General features: G+C 42.8%; 1 protein-coding gene across 1 annotated transcript in view; it reads right to left on the bottom strand.

The window, feature by feature from the left end:
* The window catches only part of LOC122404504 (protein L-Myc-1b-like), a 33,535-nt gene that overhangs the window by 18,076 nt on the left and 500 nt on the right, over positions 1 to 14,959 (bottom strand). The window contains exon 2 of the mRNA XM_043408509.1: positions 7,410 to 8,168. Within this exon, the coding sequence (XP_043264444.1) occupies positions 7,410 to 8,163 (754 nt within the window). The 5' untranslated portion in view covers positions 8,164 to 8,168. The remainder of the gene's footprint in view (positions 1 to 7,409; positions 8,169 to 14,959) is intronic.

Here is a 14,959-nt window from a genome sequence, read left to right as displayed (position 1 = left end):
ACGACGATGCATACATTTTTTATGAGCGTTATAGGCATTCGCGTTCCAGCGTGCACGATTTTCCTGGAAACATTAACCGAGGGGGGGAATTTGCATGACGAACGGAACGAACTTCGCCTCGTCCCATCGATGGAAAAAGAACCAGGGGCGGGGTTGCGTGCAAATACCGCGAGAAAAAAGGTCCAGACGTAAGACGAGCCCCGGTCTCTTCGTGAATGTGTCCCGGGGATCAGGATCGTACTAACGCGTACCCAACGCCTCGACTCTACTCTCGATACTTCCGTTAACCCTTTAAAGAACTAATTTTTAAACCAACATTCCAAGCCATCGCTCGTTTCGAGATACAGAGTAAATTTATTTGTAAATTAAATAGGAATGGGCGAGTCTATTCCTCTCCTGTTCCCAAGTAAATATTTTGTCTAAATTTAGGCGTTCGTGCACGAAGGACCGAATTTTCGTCACGAATGCAAAAAGGGTTAAATGTCACGCTAGGCAGAGACCCGTTATCGCGGCTGGATCTCCAAGTGTAGATTTCTTCGTTTGGAATAATATGTAAATTTAACGATCGGAGAAATTCCATGTACCCGGGCTGGTCAATTACAAAAGCGACCGTCCGCGATGGAACAAAAAAGAAATTATTGCAGAGCTGCATATTTTACTTTCCATCGTTTCAACGTACATAGTTGAAAGTAGGACTTCGCTCGGCCTTCGTCGCTGTATTACGGAGTCGATGAAGATTCTTAATAGGTCTGATAGACCCGTTCACAAGCGATTTCTAACGCGATATTCTCCACGGCGGAATACACTTTTGCGAACGGTCCGGAGAGGCTCGTTTCCAAGAATCGATCAACGATTACGCGCGGAATACGCAACGACTAGTTTTCCCCCCGCGAAATTAATCCGTTAAAATGCAGGTACGACTCCGTCGACGAATAGTCGGTTTCAAGAAATTCCGCGATCGTTCTTTTCCGTACCGGGAATCCCCCGTCCAACTGTCAGCGCTCGCTGCTCAAGTTAACGCGGTACTTATCGGCGTTTACGTAATTAAAGGCGCTAAGCAACTGCAGTTGGCGCCACACTTGACGTACACACGAGTACAGATAACATCGTTCGATCAAAGAGTGTAACGCGCGGCGCGGGAACGCGGGGAAAATTCAAACTGTACGCGCGATCATTATTGCCCTCGAATACGGTCGATTCGTCCCGTGCAACCTTTGATAACGATATTGCGGAATCCAAGGAAGCATTTCCCCCGCGTATTCCGTAAATATTGGTATTTCCACGCGATACTTTGCGGTCAGAAAAATCGCGTTAACGCTACACGGTCTAGCTGGAAACGAGAAATTTCTTCGTAACGTTGTAACTAATTTTTGACGTTTCGATAAAAGTGAAATCGACGCTTTCTGAATAAAAATTATGTTTGAAATATGATACAGTATTTTACAGTAGTTTTGGTCTATTTGTACGAATTGAAACAAGAAAATTGACAAAATATAGTAATAATAATATAATTAATAATAGAACATCGATTGAGTCTGTATGAACGTTCTTGTCTAACGAGGAAGTTACTCGATTGGAAATAAATGAAAAACTAGGTTAACCAGATATCGAAAGATAAAAATGACAACTAGTATCAGTAGTCTATACTAATAATAAAGCTCAGTTGGCAGTGTTTATCTGCAGTGGCATGAAATGAAAATTGCTATACACGAAGTTATGAAATAGACTAAGGTTACGGTAAAGGTTCGATTTTGAAGTTTTAATTTTCAATTTCAAATAATAAATTAAAATATTCAAAATAAGACGTGCTGTATCCCAAAAATATTACGGTACCAATTGAAACGTCTCGATTATGTAACTATGAAATTTTATACCTATTTTTCCAAAAGAATCTGGTTGAATTCGTTACTCGAATCAGTAAGATTGTTCACGAGTTTTGCATCAGGCTGCAATCGATGTACCAAGAGACTAGTGTGTAGCAAATAAAAACGCGTCGTAAGCGTTTGATCGAAGAAGGAAACGATGGATCAAACGACTGTGTTTCGAGTTAGGTTGAACATTTTTGATTTTGAAGGAGGATGCCAAAGGGGCACGGTGCCCGCGTAACACGGTACTGAGTATCCCTCACCACGGCGAGCGCGACTGCGGCGCGAATGGCAAAAAGGCTTAACCGCATTCCGGCGACCATTTAAACCGCCGCGGCGGGGTCCCACGCTTGACCGCAACCAGCGACCGACCGACCGGCCGGCCGGCTATCGATTGACGTCACTTGGTACCGCATGACCTTCGAGTTCCCGCGCGACTAACTGCGCATGCTCCGACGATCCTGCTCCACCGTGCACCTGCACACGATCGTGAATCCGCCAAGCCGTTCGGTAAAACGAAACGAGCGTCCAAAAACTTTGTTAGACTTCGACCATCGCCCAACCGACTCCCGGGTTCATTTCGACCCACGCAAACTATACCTTTCCGTGTCAAGTTTTGGTTTTTAACAAATAATAATAATATTACACGATTGTGAATCCGCGAAAGCGTTCGATAAAACGAAACGAGTGTCCGAAAACTTTGTTGGTCTTCGACCATCGCCCAACCGACTCCCGGGTCCATTTCGACCCACGTAAAGTATATCTTTCCAAGTCAAGTTTTGGTTTTTAACAAATAATAATAATATTGATACTCGGCGAGACTATAAACGATGTTCACAACTTTTTTAACACGTTGACTGCCAGACCAAACCCCTCAAATTAAAAGGAAAATTAAATTTTGTTTTTAGACAATTGGAAACTAGCATACCAAGAATATGTAATGGAATTTATTTTCACAGACTCGTTAAAATTCAAGGGGCCCACTTAGCTTTATTTTTTTTTACGTCTCATCTTGGGAATTAATTTTTTTAACTCCTTGATGAAAAGTCGTGTCCACCCATATGTGGGTGACGTGGCAGCCAGTGTGTTAATATCCATTTTCCTTTCACTTGAAAATTTGTAAAGAGTGATAACGTGTATGGGCAAAGTTATAGAATAAATCATTCTAATGTGGAGCTTTGAATGCTGTACCGAGGCACAAAAAATGCTAACTTATAACTTGGCAGTAAGTGACTAGTCTGACACCATAGACGTCATGCAGCGTGGTGCAACCCTTAGTTCGGGGCGCATTGCATATAAAGGATGCACATGCGCGTTCCCCGTTGCGCTTCTCCGGTTCAGCGACCCTGACTCTCACTTTGTTCCGAAAATTATTCAATTTAAATCAAGCCCGTTTAACTCTGCTGTTTCCCCAACTTACAGCGCACGCTTGTACTTCTTCCAGGTGGTTTGTTTAAATTAGAAACAAAAGTTTCTTTTAGACAGCACCTAGATAGCGTAAAATTTAAGTAAAATTAAATTTGACATTAAAAAATGTTCCTAATTATCTAAACAATCTTGTTGCTAATGGAAATCCCTCTTTGAATGAACGAAACCGCGTTGCATGTTTATCGCGCTCTAATAAACAAATATGTTGCATAGTTAAATTAGTAGCTTCGGAACAGGCGATAACCCGAATCGCGTTATCTGTACTATGAAAGAAATAATCGAGGAAATAGTCAATTTTCCGCGACGTAGTTGCCTCGAATTTTCCATAAATAGCTAAATATATTGTTCACTCGCGTTACAATTTTCGAAGAAATCTAATCTCCTCGAAAAGCTCGTAACTTTCGTGTCGATACGTTTTACTATTTTCGCGGCAACTGTTTTATTTTATAAATGTCGATAAGTCGAGCAAGGAGATACGACCCGTCGAAAGCGATGTTAAGTAATTATTAATACAGTTAACGAGGTCGTGCTTTTGTTCGGTATACACCGGTTTCTCGGCGTTTCACCGACCCGTCTGGCCGCGGTCAAAAGTAGCCATTTGCAAGTCGTGGCCCTGGCAATTACCAATTACGAACGGTGACACGACGACAACACGAAGGCCGAATTTGCGGTGTGTCCGGTCGCACGGTACCGTCTTCTTGATCCATTAAGCCCGGGCGATCAGGAAACGGCATACTTTATAAGACCCCGCCGACGTCCTCGCTTATAAATGCTCGCTATCTTCGACGCTCGAACGTTTCACGATTCACCTACTTAGAAATTTTAACCGGTCGTCGATCAAAAGTTCGAATCAATTACAACCATCCTAAATTTAATCTTAATTGAAGTATTCAATTAGCGAACTCGACGGCTCCGCGATCTCCTGTTTCGTTCCAAACTTACCCACGGAACGGCGAACGCGTAATTCTAACTTTACCTTTCCTATAACGTGCCTTGAGTGCTAGATCTATTTCGAGTGTTTACTAAAAGATCTAAACGTTAACGCTCCTATTTGAGTAAACTAGATCATCTCCCAGAATTGGGAACGCGACACTCAAACTGTCAATAAAGGGTAGATTTCGTGTCTTCGCTAAATTAGAAAAATATATTCCAGATATTTTCCAAATCATCCTTCGTTCGACTACTAATCACGTATGTATATTTCTCCAAGGTTTTCCTCCTTCCTTTCGATCTCGTCGAACGTCTCGGCGTCGTTGTTACTAAAATTAACGAAGTAAAATTTTATTCCACAATTTCCTTTTGCACGAAGAACGACTACTTTCCCGGTTATATTATGGTTACTGGGACGCCGATGTGTGATATACATAATTCTTTCCTCCTCCGATAGCTGCAAGGATCCGCGTGGTCACACTTTGTTAGACACTGTTCCATGTTAGGAATACAATGAAACTCCACGTATAATTTATTATGACGCGAAGTCGACCAGCTAAATGAACATTACAGTTACAAAAAACTAAATAGATCGATAGGTGGCAACGTCTGATATATAATTCGAAAACTGGCCGTCGTGAATGTTGGTCACGTGCGTGCGAATGCAACCGTGCACGTGTGTACGGCTGCGGTCGTTGGGCGACTCTTTCCTCGTCATGTTCTCCCATCGCGCGAACAACAAACACAAGTCGCCGACCGTCGTTTGGACGACCCGTGCTCTGCACGTGTGTTATGTCCTGCCCAGTATCTATAGAAACGTCGGATGTCGCCATGTAACGCAACATATTTTCAGGTGGCGAAACGGTACAATTTTCCTTAGACCAGACGCCACTGTACGGCCCCAACTGAATTATGCGAGTCGCGCCAAAATCACTTCTCTCCCGGAATCCCTATAGTTAGACCCAGCGAACGAGGCACGCGACGGAAAGTCTACCAACACCAGAAAGATACACAGAGACGTGCCCTGAAAATGCTCGCGGAACCGCTGGAAACCTAATCGCGAGCTGCCAGATCGAGATAACACAACGGGACATACTCCCGAGAATTTCTGCGACGTGTGAACTTTTACGCTTCTATCGCTAAATGCTTTTCGCGTTCCTGTTCGTACAAAGTGTCGATGGTTGACGCTTCAGCGGTCGTATTCGTAACAGGAAAACATCGAACGAGTATTATGGCGCAAAATATCGTTTCCTTCGGACTCGAAACAGGGATATTTTTTTTACATGGTATAACGACGTAAACAAAAGCATAACAACAGACAACCGAGGGTCGCGTGTTTTTCTGAACAAACGAGTGCTATGGGAAACAAAAACTGAGCCTGACGCGAGTTTGTTTCGACAATTGTTGTACGCTGTAATAAAAGGCAGAAAAAAATTTCAGAAAATACCTAATTATATTAACGATAGAACAATGTGATACGCAATAACATGTTTGATTCGTTGGATATCAGCTAAACTTCGAATTATCGTTTCGCTATCGACTGACTTTTTGAATAAAAGTTTGTTTAACCTTGACACGTATTCGACGCACGAGACTTTTTAACGGTTGCCATCGATGCAATAATAATCTATCAAGTCGTCTCTCCTCTGATAGCAATCATTCTTGTCATTGAAAGCAAACGAATGTTGCGTACATAGCAATTAAAGTGTATTTACGTTGTGCGCCTAGTGTGCGCCGAGCGTGGTCTTCGGTATTATTAACTTCGAGATACAGAGTTTCTATCCGCGGAAACTATCGTACCTGAGAAAATATCGTAACACGGACGCCAAGATCGCTATCGAAAATTTCATCGGTTCGATTTCTGAAATTCGTCGCCGACTCTACGCGAACGAGAGAATCGCGTAAACGCCGTTCCGTTCCGTTTGAAAAATCACACGCGTGCAAACGACAATAACTTCTCTGTTCGGGAAGAAAGAAATCGCCTTAAAAATGCGAAAATTATGCAGCGCGAAGTACAAAAGGATCCGCGCTTCCCCTTTGTCCTTGCCGGTTGGCGCGCGCATGGGTAAAAGAACGCGAGTCGCAAGATTTTTGTCGGCTCGGATGACTATGCGCCGTGCCTTGCCGCTTACCGAATTGCCCCGTTGCAGCAACAAAGCGTTTATTGTTCGTGCCATCCACGTGTTCGTTCCACGAAGGGTGGAGTCGATTCCACGACGCCGAAAAATTCTCACGGCTCCTTTTTTCTTCGCGGGAAGACACCGCCCGATCCCGAGAAACGTTAATGTACCGACCTCCGAACTTGTTTAAAACGAGTTTCTCTCGCGCGCCTCGCCAATGACGAACGACCAAATGCGATTAGCATACTCATGCGGGTACTCAAATTCGGCGAAGTGCACTACGAAGTGCCGTCAATTGCACTCGATTAAGGGGATCCTTGGTTCGACCTTGCTCTGCGCCTCCGTTAGGAGGGCAGGAAATAACGAGGCGGCTGGGTATTATCGATGCTCGGACGAATCAGAGATAAAAAGGAACGTTTAACCCTCGTATCGATAACGAAACTGTCCACCGTTGTTCGATAACCGTGGTATCCTGGTACCTCGAGAATCCTCTTTGCATAAATCAGATATACAACGATGATTTCGCTCCCGTACTTGCCCAAAACTCTTTTCCTTTTTATGGCACGCAGCATACCATTATCGATGATTTTAAAAAAAAATACGAGTATAACACTAATATATAGATCGCTGTTAGTTCATTATTCGGGTGAATAATGCATCGTCAGAGACCATTATTACTCCTTAACCCTTTTCACTCCACTGACGCTGCACCGTGATGATATGCATAATGGCCACCACGATCGAATTCAACTTTTACCTACGGTGACATTGGTTGAATTAACCGAATGAATTAGTGAAATTTTAACTACTTGATACTTCGCGTTAGAGACTTTCGATGCTTTTTGAAAATTTCCTTTTCTCGGAAAAAAATTATGCAAATTGTTCCACGTATCGTAAGATGTCTCTCATCAGAGTGACGCCCCTACGACAACAAGTTTCACGAAAAGAACGCGAGTTTGACCAGCTAATCTTGATAGATCGATCGTACGAGTAAGGAACGTTTATTAACGAAAAGTGGACTCGTGTCAGGCATGCAGAGTAAGATGTAAGAAAAATAAGGACTCACCGGAATCAGAGGGTGTCTGTACGCCGAGGTGTTCCAGGTTCTTGCCAATGGGTTGATTGAGGTGATAACAGTGATCGCTGAGGGTGTTCCTGATACTGGTTTCCTTATGCACTTGACACTGACCTTTGTCGTCCTCTTTCCTCCTGTCGTGGAACCTGACCAGTTGACCGGTGACCTCGCTCACTGGCACAGCCTTGGTTACCGCCTCTGACATACACTCGGATAGTTTCTCGTGTATGTTGATTTGATCGTGCCTAAAGAAAGGCCCCTCGTCCTCCGTCTCTGTGTCGGATGCTGAACTTTGTGGTGTTTCCGGCCTGGTGGAATCGCCGTCGCTCTCCAGATTTTTCGCGCGGCACTGTTGCTGGGCCTGTTGCTGGTTCCCCGATAACGATGTCGCCGATTGCGCGGCGTTTGCCCGCGATATCAACAGACTTCGTCCCGCTGGCACTCTCTTCTGTATCTGCGAGTCCTTCTTCGCGGGTAACGTCCTATTGTGTTCTTTGCTGATGCACAGTCCTGCCCACATGCAATCGTGATGACGTATCTCGCGAGACGCCAGACAGGTCATCTTGCCGTACAGCAGTTCTGGCACAACACCGTCGTCGATGATCCGCTCGTGATACACGTCCGCGCGATCCAGCGGGAAGTCCAGGTCGAACTTTTTCCATATGTCGTCGGACACCACCGTCGCGGTGTCCAGGGGCTCGTCTAACAGGCCCAGGTCAGAGCAATCCCAAACGGGCACCGGCATTGCGCCTGAAGCGTTAACAACACATTTTTCCTCATAACCAGACAATTTTTATTATTATAGACAGGCTTAATTCTAAAAAAACTAACCAAAGAAAGAGAGGGACGCGAAAGTGTTTACGAAATGTTATTTACCGTCTCTCGAATGCATATTTATGACGATTTATTACAAAATGCTTGCTATAATAAATGCCACGGGACGAAAACGAAAGTAATAAAAGATGACGAACCAACTGGAAGAAGAAGGTGCTAACCAATGTGTAATAGAAGCGACGCATCGAAGAATACAATGTAATTTGCATTTACGATGAATAGCGCAAGAGTGGCGCGATGAGCGCATCGAATATACCGAATACATAAATACGAACGGTTACAAATTTAAATTTATACAAAGAAAAAAATAATTGTTTTCAACGTCTAGAAAATATACCAGGTGCTTAAAAATGGAAATAAAGAACTGTATCGAACGGTTACTCTGTAAGTGACCATAGTTCTTAATGTTAACCGATCGACGAGCTTCGATCACAGACATTTTGTATCGACAGTTCTCAACGATCGTCCATCTATGTCCTCCTCTGCGATGTTACAACATGTTGCTTCACCGTACTAGTAATAACGTGGAATATTGCACCGCGTGTCGTAACGCCTCCTGCATTATCACGAGAATCAGCGAAACGAATACAGTTAGTGCTATGAAAATATGAACAAAGGTCGTCGTTGCCTCGCGTGTATGTATTAAAAATAGACGGCCTTCGGTACTGACGTATCACTTTGTACGGTTTTTGCCGTGCTTCGGTAAAGCTGCACTTAACGGAACAATATCGATATCGTACGTAACGGGGGAACCAACGATCGTATCTGGTTTTTTTCACGGACGCGATTTACGAATTCGTTCGAGACGCGAGCCAAACACCGACGACCGACCGTGACGAATCGGAGACGCGGAGGACGGCCAACGGGACCGAAAAAACCGGTAACGCGAGCAGCAACAAATCAAACTCAGCTTCGCTAAGGACAGTTGACCTTCGATAAATCACGGCCAAACACCGAATCCCTAGACGAGAGCATTTTCCCTCCCTGCGTGAGACCGCTACGTCCTTTTTCTCACCCGAATCGTGGACAACCGTTTCACCGTATATTTTCTACCGCCAGGTGTTGCTCGAGGACCTCTCAAGGAGCTGCGCCAAATTGGTAGCGTCGAAAAATTGCAAAAAACTTTTTCGTACATCGATGCAACCGTACGTGTAATTTTTAAGTAAACAATTTTGTGTCTGGGACACTCTCGGTTCGACGTCAATATCTCCTTGATCCTACGCGCGCACCTCGAGTATCAACATGCCGCAGGGTATATGCGACGCACAACAGGAAAAGAGGATTTTCATCGCAGCGGAATGTAACTTCTCTAATTGGGTATTATGAAGGAACGAGTACTGACCTGGAACCGAAACAGTCGTGTTGCAAAGAATGGGAATATTTAAATAACAACTTAACTGTCGCATCTCGTTTCGCGACGAGAAACTTTCCTGCACATTGTAAGGATAAAAGTGCTAATTGAAAGTTCAAAGACAAATCGATCGACCGATAAACAACCCAGGCATGTTAATTGGCTTCCACGAGCGTCTATCTCATCTAAATAGAGAAAAGCTGAAGCAAGTGATTCACTTGCAGAGTACCTACGTACATGATCCAACTTTAAATCCTTGTGACGCATGAGCAGTTCGTCCCGCGTGTGAAAATTTATGTAAGGATGACCAAATTAACAACGTGTATAAACAATTACATGAGAAACCTTGTTCAAAAAGATTACAACCCTACCAAGAAATGTTATATACATTAAGCAATTTAAAAAAGAAAAACACTGAAGAATTGAGGGCATGTGGCCGGACGATGCGAAAGGCCCCAAGTGAGGCCCACATTTTTTTGTCATCTTTCAAAGCGCTGTGACTTCCAGAGAGCACGTGGGAAACTACGACTCTAATTTCTTCGAACGAACCTCATATAATTTCACAGGTGAATTTGTTCGATCGTTCGATCTTTCAAGAACCACGAATATTTTACATCTCCGAGCTACTTTAACCTCTTGACTTTCCAACGATAAACGCAGACTCATTTTTTCCCCAGCCTAGAATTGTGTGAGTCATGTGTTTACATTGTAATCGTGCGTCAAGAAATCGAGTCACAGCATAGCCGACACCTCTCGCGCTCCCCAGGCTATACTTAACGAATGCATTTTTTGACACTCGCGCGAAGCAACAACGTCTTTACGATGAGAAATTAACACTTTCGCCAAACTGATTGCGGCGCAGCTGTAACGTCTCGTATCTTTCTTTTCGATGAAAAGGGTGCTCGAGAGAAAAAAGTGTACGAAAAGTAACCTTTTACATCTGCAGGCCCGCGACATGGTAGCAAAATCGGGCGAAAATGAGTGCCTGTCTCAAGTGAAAAAAAAGGAAGGCGACGCGTATGTATACACCAACGCGAATCAGAAAGTCGCTCGTCCGCAACGGGCCTTAAGATTTGGTTCGACCAATCAACGCGCAATCACGTTTCGACGTGCAGCCAATTAGATGAAATCGGAATACAAACAGGTTAAGAGCACTACCGGGAAAAATGAAGAGACGTCGGTGATACGTAGAAATATAAATTCTCTCGGCGAATGACGCATCGCTTTACATAAGAGTTCATAACACTGGCACAATTCGATCGTTCGTCTCATCTCTCGGCTAGTCTAGAGTGCAGTTGTGGAACACATCGATAGAGTAAAACGTGTTTCGTGGCGCCGCTGGTCACGCACCAATGTCGTACGAAATGATGCGATCGCCGCGACTCGCGTGACTCACGATTACGACGAAATTCGTCGGGATCATACGTGTACGTATCAGTTTTCGTGGATCTGAGCGACGAAGACACGCTGCGTTTTATTGCCAGCATTAGAGTGCAAACATTATACATCCGCCCGATTGAGCCCACCTCGATGACAACCGAACCGTTATCTTCCATTCTCGCACGCACCAGACGGACCACCATGTTATAATTCATCGTTTCGCCGTTGGTGTTCCAATTGACGCGAAAACTGTCACTTTCGCACACTTGTACGCGCCCATATACTTTTACACAAAATAAAATCGAACGAAACGCGTTTTTTAATAGCGTGTAAAATAAACAGCTACGTGTAAGCACACCTCGAGCATTATACAGTGTTTAAAAATTTACTTTATCATGGTAAAATTTTGTCATCATCTGCACGAATTGAAAATAATCTGGATGTGTAAAATTATTGAGAAAATCAAATTTACATGCAAAGTGAAATAATGTAACAAAATGTCAAGTGTCTTTTACGTTAATAAATTTTAAATACTGTATTGTAATAAAAATTGTGTGCGGCTGAGAAATCGGGTTTGTACATCTGTCTCGCGACCGAATGAAAAAGAATTCTAACAAAAGGCAATTAATAGCTTTATAAGAACAAAGGACGCTCGACGATTCGATAGGAAACAACACAACTATGTAGGTAATTACATCGGTGTTAATATTTTGACAACCGATCTGGCATTGACGTTTGACGGTTAAACGAGTCGTTCATCGTGAGATTCTTATCAAATACCGGCGAGGAGAACCAGAAAAATAAACAACAGAAAGAAAAAGTGAAAGGGGCGGAGAGACCGGTGGCTTTAGTGACTCGGTCGCCCGTGATAAACGCGCACCGTAGAAAAACAATGATACATGATCCGCTTCTCTTTGCCTCTACTTAGCGACCGAATCGAACAAAAGACAGTCGGTAGGGGAAATCACCTTCCTAGAAAGGCTTTGGAAACGAAAGGAAGCATTCGGTTATTCGTCACAGCGCGGAAAAAAAAGATAAACTTTCGTTAAACTGTTCTCGAATCGTCGACAGAAACGCCCGAGAAAAGTGTTCCACGGCGAAATAGTAAACACGGCCGAATGTTTTGGGAGAAACGGGAATAATTTCGTACGAGAATACCGTCGACACTCGGTCCCCGGTACGTTCGAAACGAAATTCAGCAGAGCCATTATTGTCGGCCATAAGAGAATATGCAGTCATAAAGTAAGCATAGCGAGGACATTACGGCGACTTAAAACGTGAATTTCGTCTGGTCGATCCACCGTGAGCGCGCGCGAGATTTCGTGATTTATTTGTGCGTTGAATTGAACGCGGACGAAAGAAAGAAGCGATGAAAAAATAATTAGGCTGATCCATCATGAAAGTCACTTTTCGTTCGGACTTTCGAAAATCTGTATAAAGGGTGAACCTTAAGATGAAAAGTTTCACTTCCTGGAATAACGATTTTGTAACAGTTGATACTATTTCAGTCTATTCTCTGTTCTGTAGTTATCTATTTAAAGTACCCATGCTTGTGCCAGGGGTCACTGGTCGCTAACCAGACATTTTTAACTGTCAAAATGTTTGGAGACGTTTAATAAATATCGTGTAAACCCGAAAAATCGTTTTGTCGCGTGCAAAGTTGCCGTCAGTGTATCAGTATTGAAAGGAATCTTTATCCCAGGGCGTTTCATTTTTTCAAAATTAACTTTCCCGAAAATGATATTTTTACTCGTGGAATCGGGCATTTACCGATTGCAAAACGTATCATTTTTCGACCCACCCTGTATACGCCAAGTACATTCCACGTCCACGAGCGACGATCGATGGATCAAACTTTTCTGCCTATACGTCGAAACAGAAACCGGTCCAGGTTCGGATAGGTGGCGGTATGCTCACTAACTTCCGCTGAACACTACCGTTCAAGTGTGTAACGAGCTGACAGCTTTCTTACCGTACTCTAATTAAGAGTGGGTTTCTTCTCGGGATGAAAGAACGCGATACGGGCAAAAGTGAAATGAAAAATATTTTGAACGGCCTTCGGGTGAACAGACCGTGGAAATTGTTAAAAACCAGAGCTGCAATTACCGATTGATATGTTACGCGACATTGCGATAGAAAGTGCAATATACCGGTTAAAGCGCTTATCTGCGCTTAACATATTTTCATGTAGACTGCCGAACGTACCGTAAGTATTGGCACAGTGCCATTTTCAGAATGAAACTAGTTAGAAAACAAAATAATTACGAACGCTTGATATTTACCATAATATAAATTTACTATCTGGTTATCAAATGTAATGAGACAAAACATATGTACTTAATAATAAAATAAACTTACTTTATGACGAGTTTAATACCGAACGATCGATATATTGCAAGCATTATAATTAAAATGTTTTTTACGCTGTCATCTTACGACATGATTATGAAATAATGGAATATCGACTGTACGATTACCATAGAAAAATTCAAAAGAAACTTCAAAATTGACGAAAGTCGTTTTATCGTGAGAAGTGTCATCGAATGGTTTAATAACGTTATTCGTTCGAAGAGTGGTTAGAGAAGCCTGACATGGCGTTGAACGCTCGTCGAATTGTCAGGAAGAGAAGAAAGGAAGCTTGTCAAAAATATAATCACGATTTTAAAAAAAGTTATACGAGTCTAAAATTACATGGAAGAATTCGTTTGCAAACCAAAAGAGAAAAAAGAATATATCGAATTCACGAGATAGTATTGAAATTCAAATAATCCATTTTGGGATATTTTATCTGATACAAGCTAAATTGTATCCCACGAGTCTCCAATCCACTTTCAAACATGAGGGTGGCGATGAGGGTTGCACGAGTTCATCTGGCATTTAAGAACCCGTATTTATAAAAATTACGACGGATAGATACATTTGTGTCACCATTTTAAAAGATAATTTGTTGAAAAGTGCCGGTGAAATGGACCTCAACGCGAATTTTTATTTCCAATATGACAATGACATAAAGTACACGACCGGTATCGTTAAACATTGGCTTGCTTTTAATAGCAAACGTGCACTATTAACCTTGCCGCAATTTGTCAGATACGAATAAAAAAAACCGAAATACATATTCCCAACTAAATTAATAGCACCACATTTACAACTAGTTTTATCAATTGATATTGCTTATACCCGGCACTGTATAATTATCTCGATGTAACGATGCACAATACAGTTACCCACGATACAAAATGTATATCTCAACACCAAATTGTAACTGTGAAGGTTAAAAATCGAAAATGTCTCGAAAAGATGTGAAAAAAAGCAATCTTATCTTCCCGCGCGCAAAATGATATTTATATCTTATTCGTTTTGATTAATTATTGATACCGGGCGTTGTACGCGAGGAATCGATTAGTGCATATTTTGGCGGCAAAGTCCAAACCGGTGAATACATTTATAATTGAAACTAGACACCGGCCGTTTCGCGATCTATTTCTAACCGATATAACAGAAAAAATTCATAACTCGACGGCGTACGAAGAATTTTTTTTTCACGAAACAAAACACATCTATATTTATACACGAGTGGGAAATTCGTATTCGAGATAATCGAAAATCGCGCGAACTTACATGTCTGTTCGGAACGTCGAATTTGGCAAATCATCGTCGCGCGTTACACCGCGCCCGAAAAACATAGTCCGAACCGTACCGTTTCTAAGTCCGTAAGCGTCAATCCGCCTCTTTGCGAATGATCGAAATGCTTCACTCGCGTAAACGGTGCGGCCTCTTTTCACTAAAATTCCATTTCCATTCAATCACGATTTCTATTCACTTCGAATTGTCAGAACAGGCGTGCATAGGTGTCACCGCGTCGATCGTTCCGAATTCGACGCGAACATTTTCGAAGAAAAAGAACCGGGCGGCGAGGCGTACGGGTGGTGCTGGTGGGGTGAGAAAAAAAAACTAAAAATAAGTTCTAAAATAA

This window comes from Colletes gigas, unplaced genomic scaffold (assembly GCF_013123115.1).
Source record: "Colletes gigas isolate AHSC1104 unplaced genomic scaffold, ASM1312311v1 Colletes_gigas_Sc00003, whole genome shotgun sequence".
Classification (NCBI taxonomy): domain Eukaryota; kingdom Metazoa; phylum Arthropoda; class Insecta; order Hymenoptera; family Colletidae; genus Colletes; species Colletes gigas.
The sequence above is the reverse complement of the archived record's forward strand: the minus strand, read 5'-3'. Positions and strand labels throughout refer to the sequence as shown.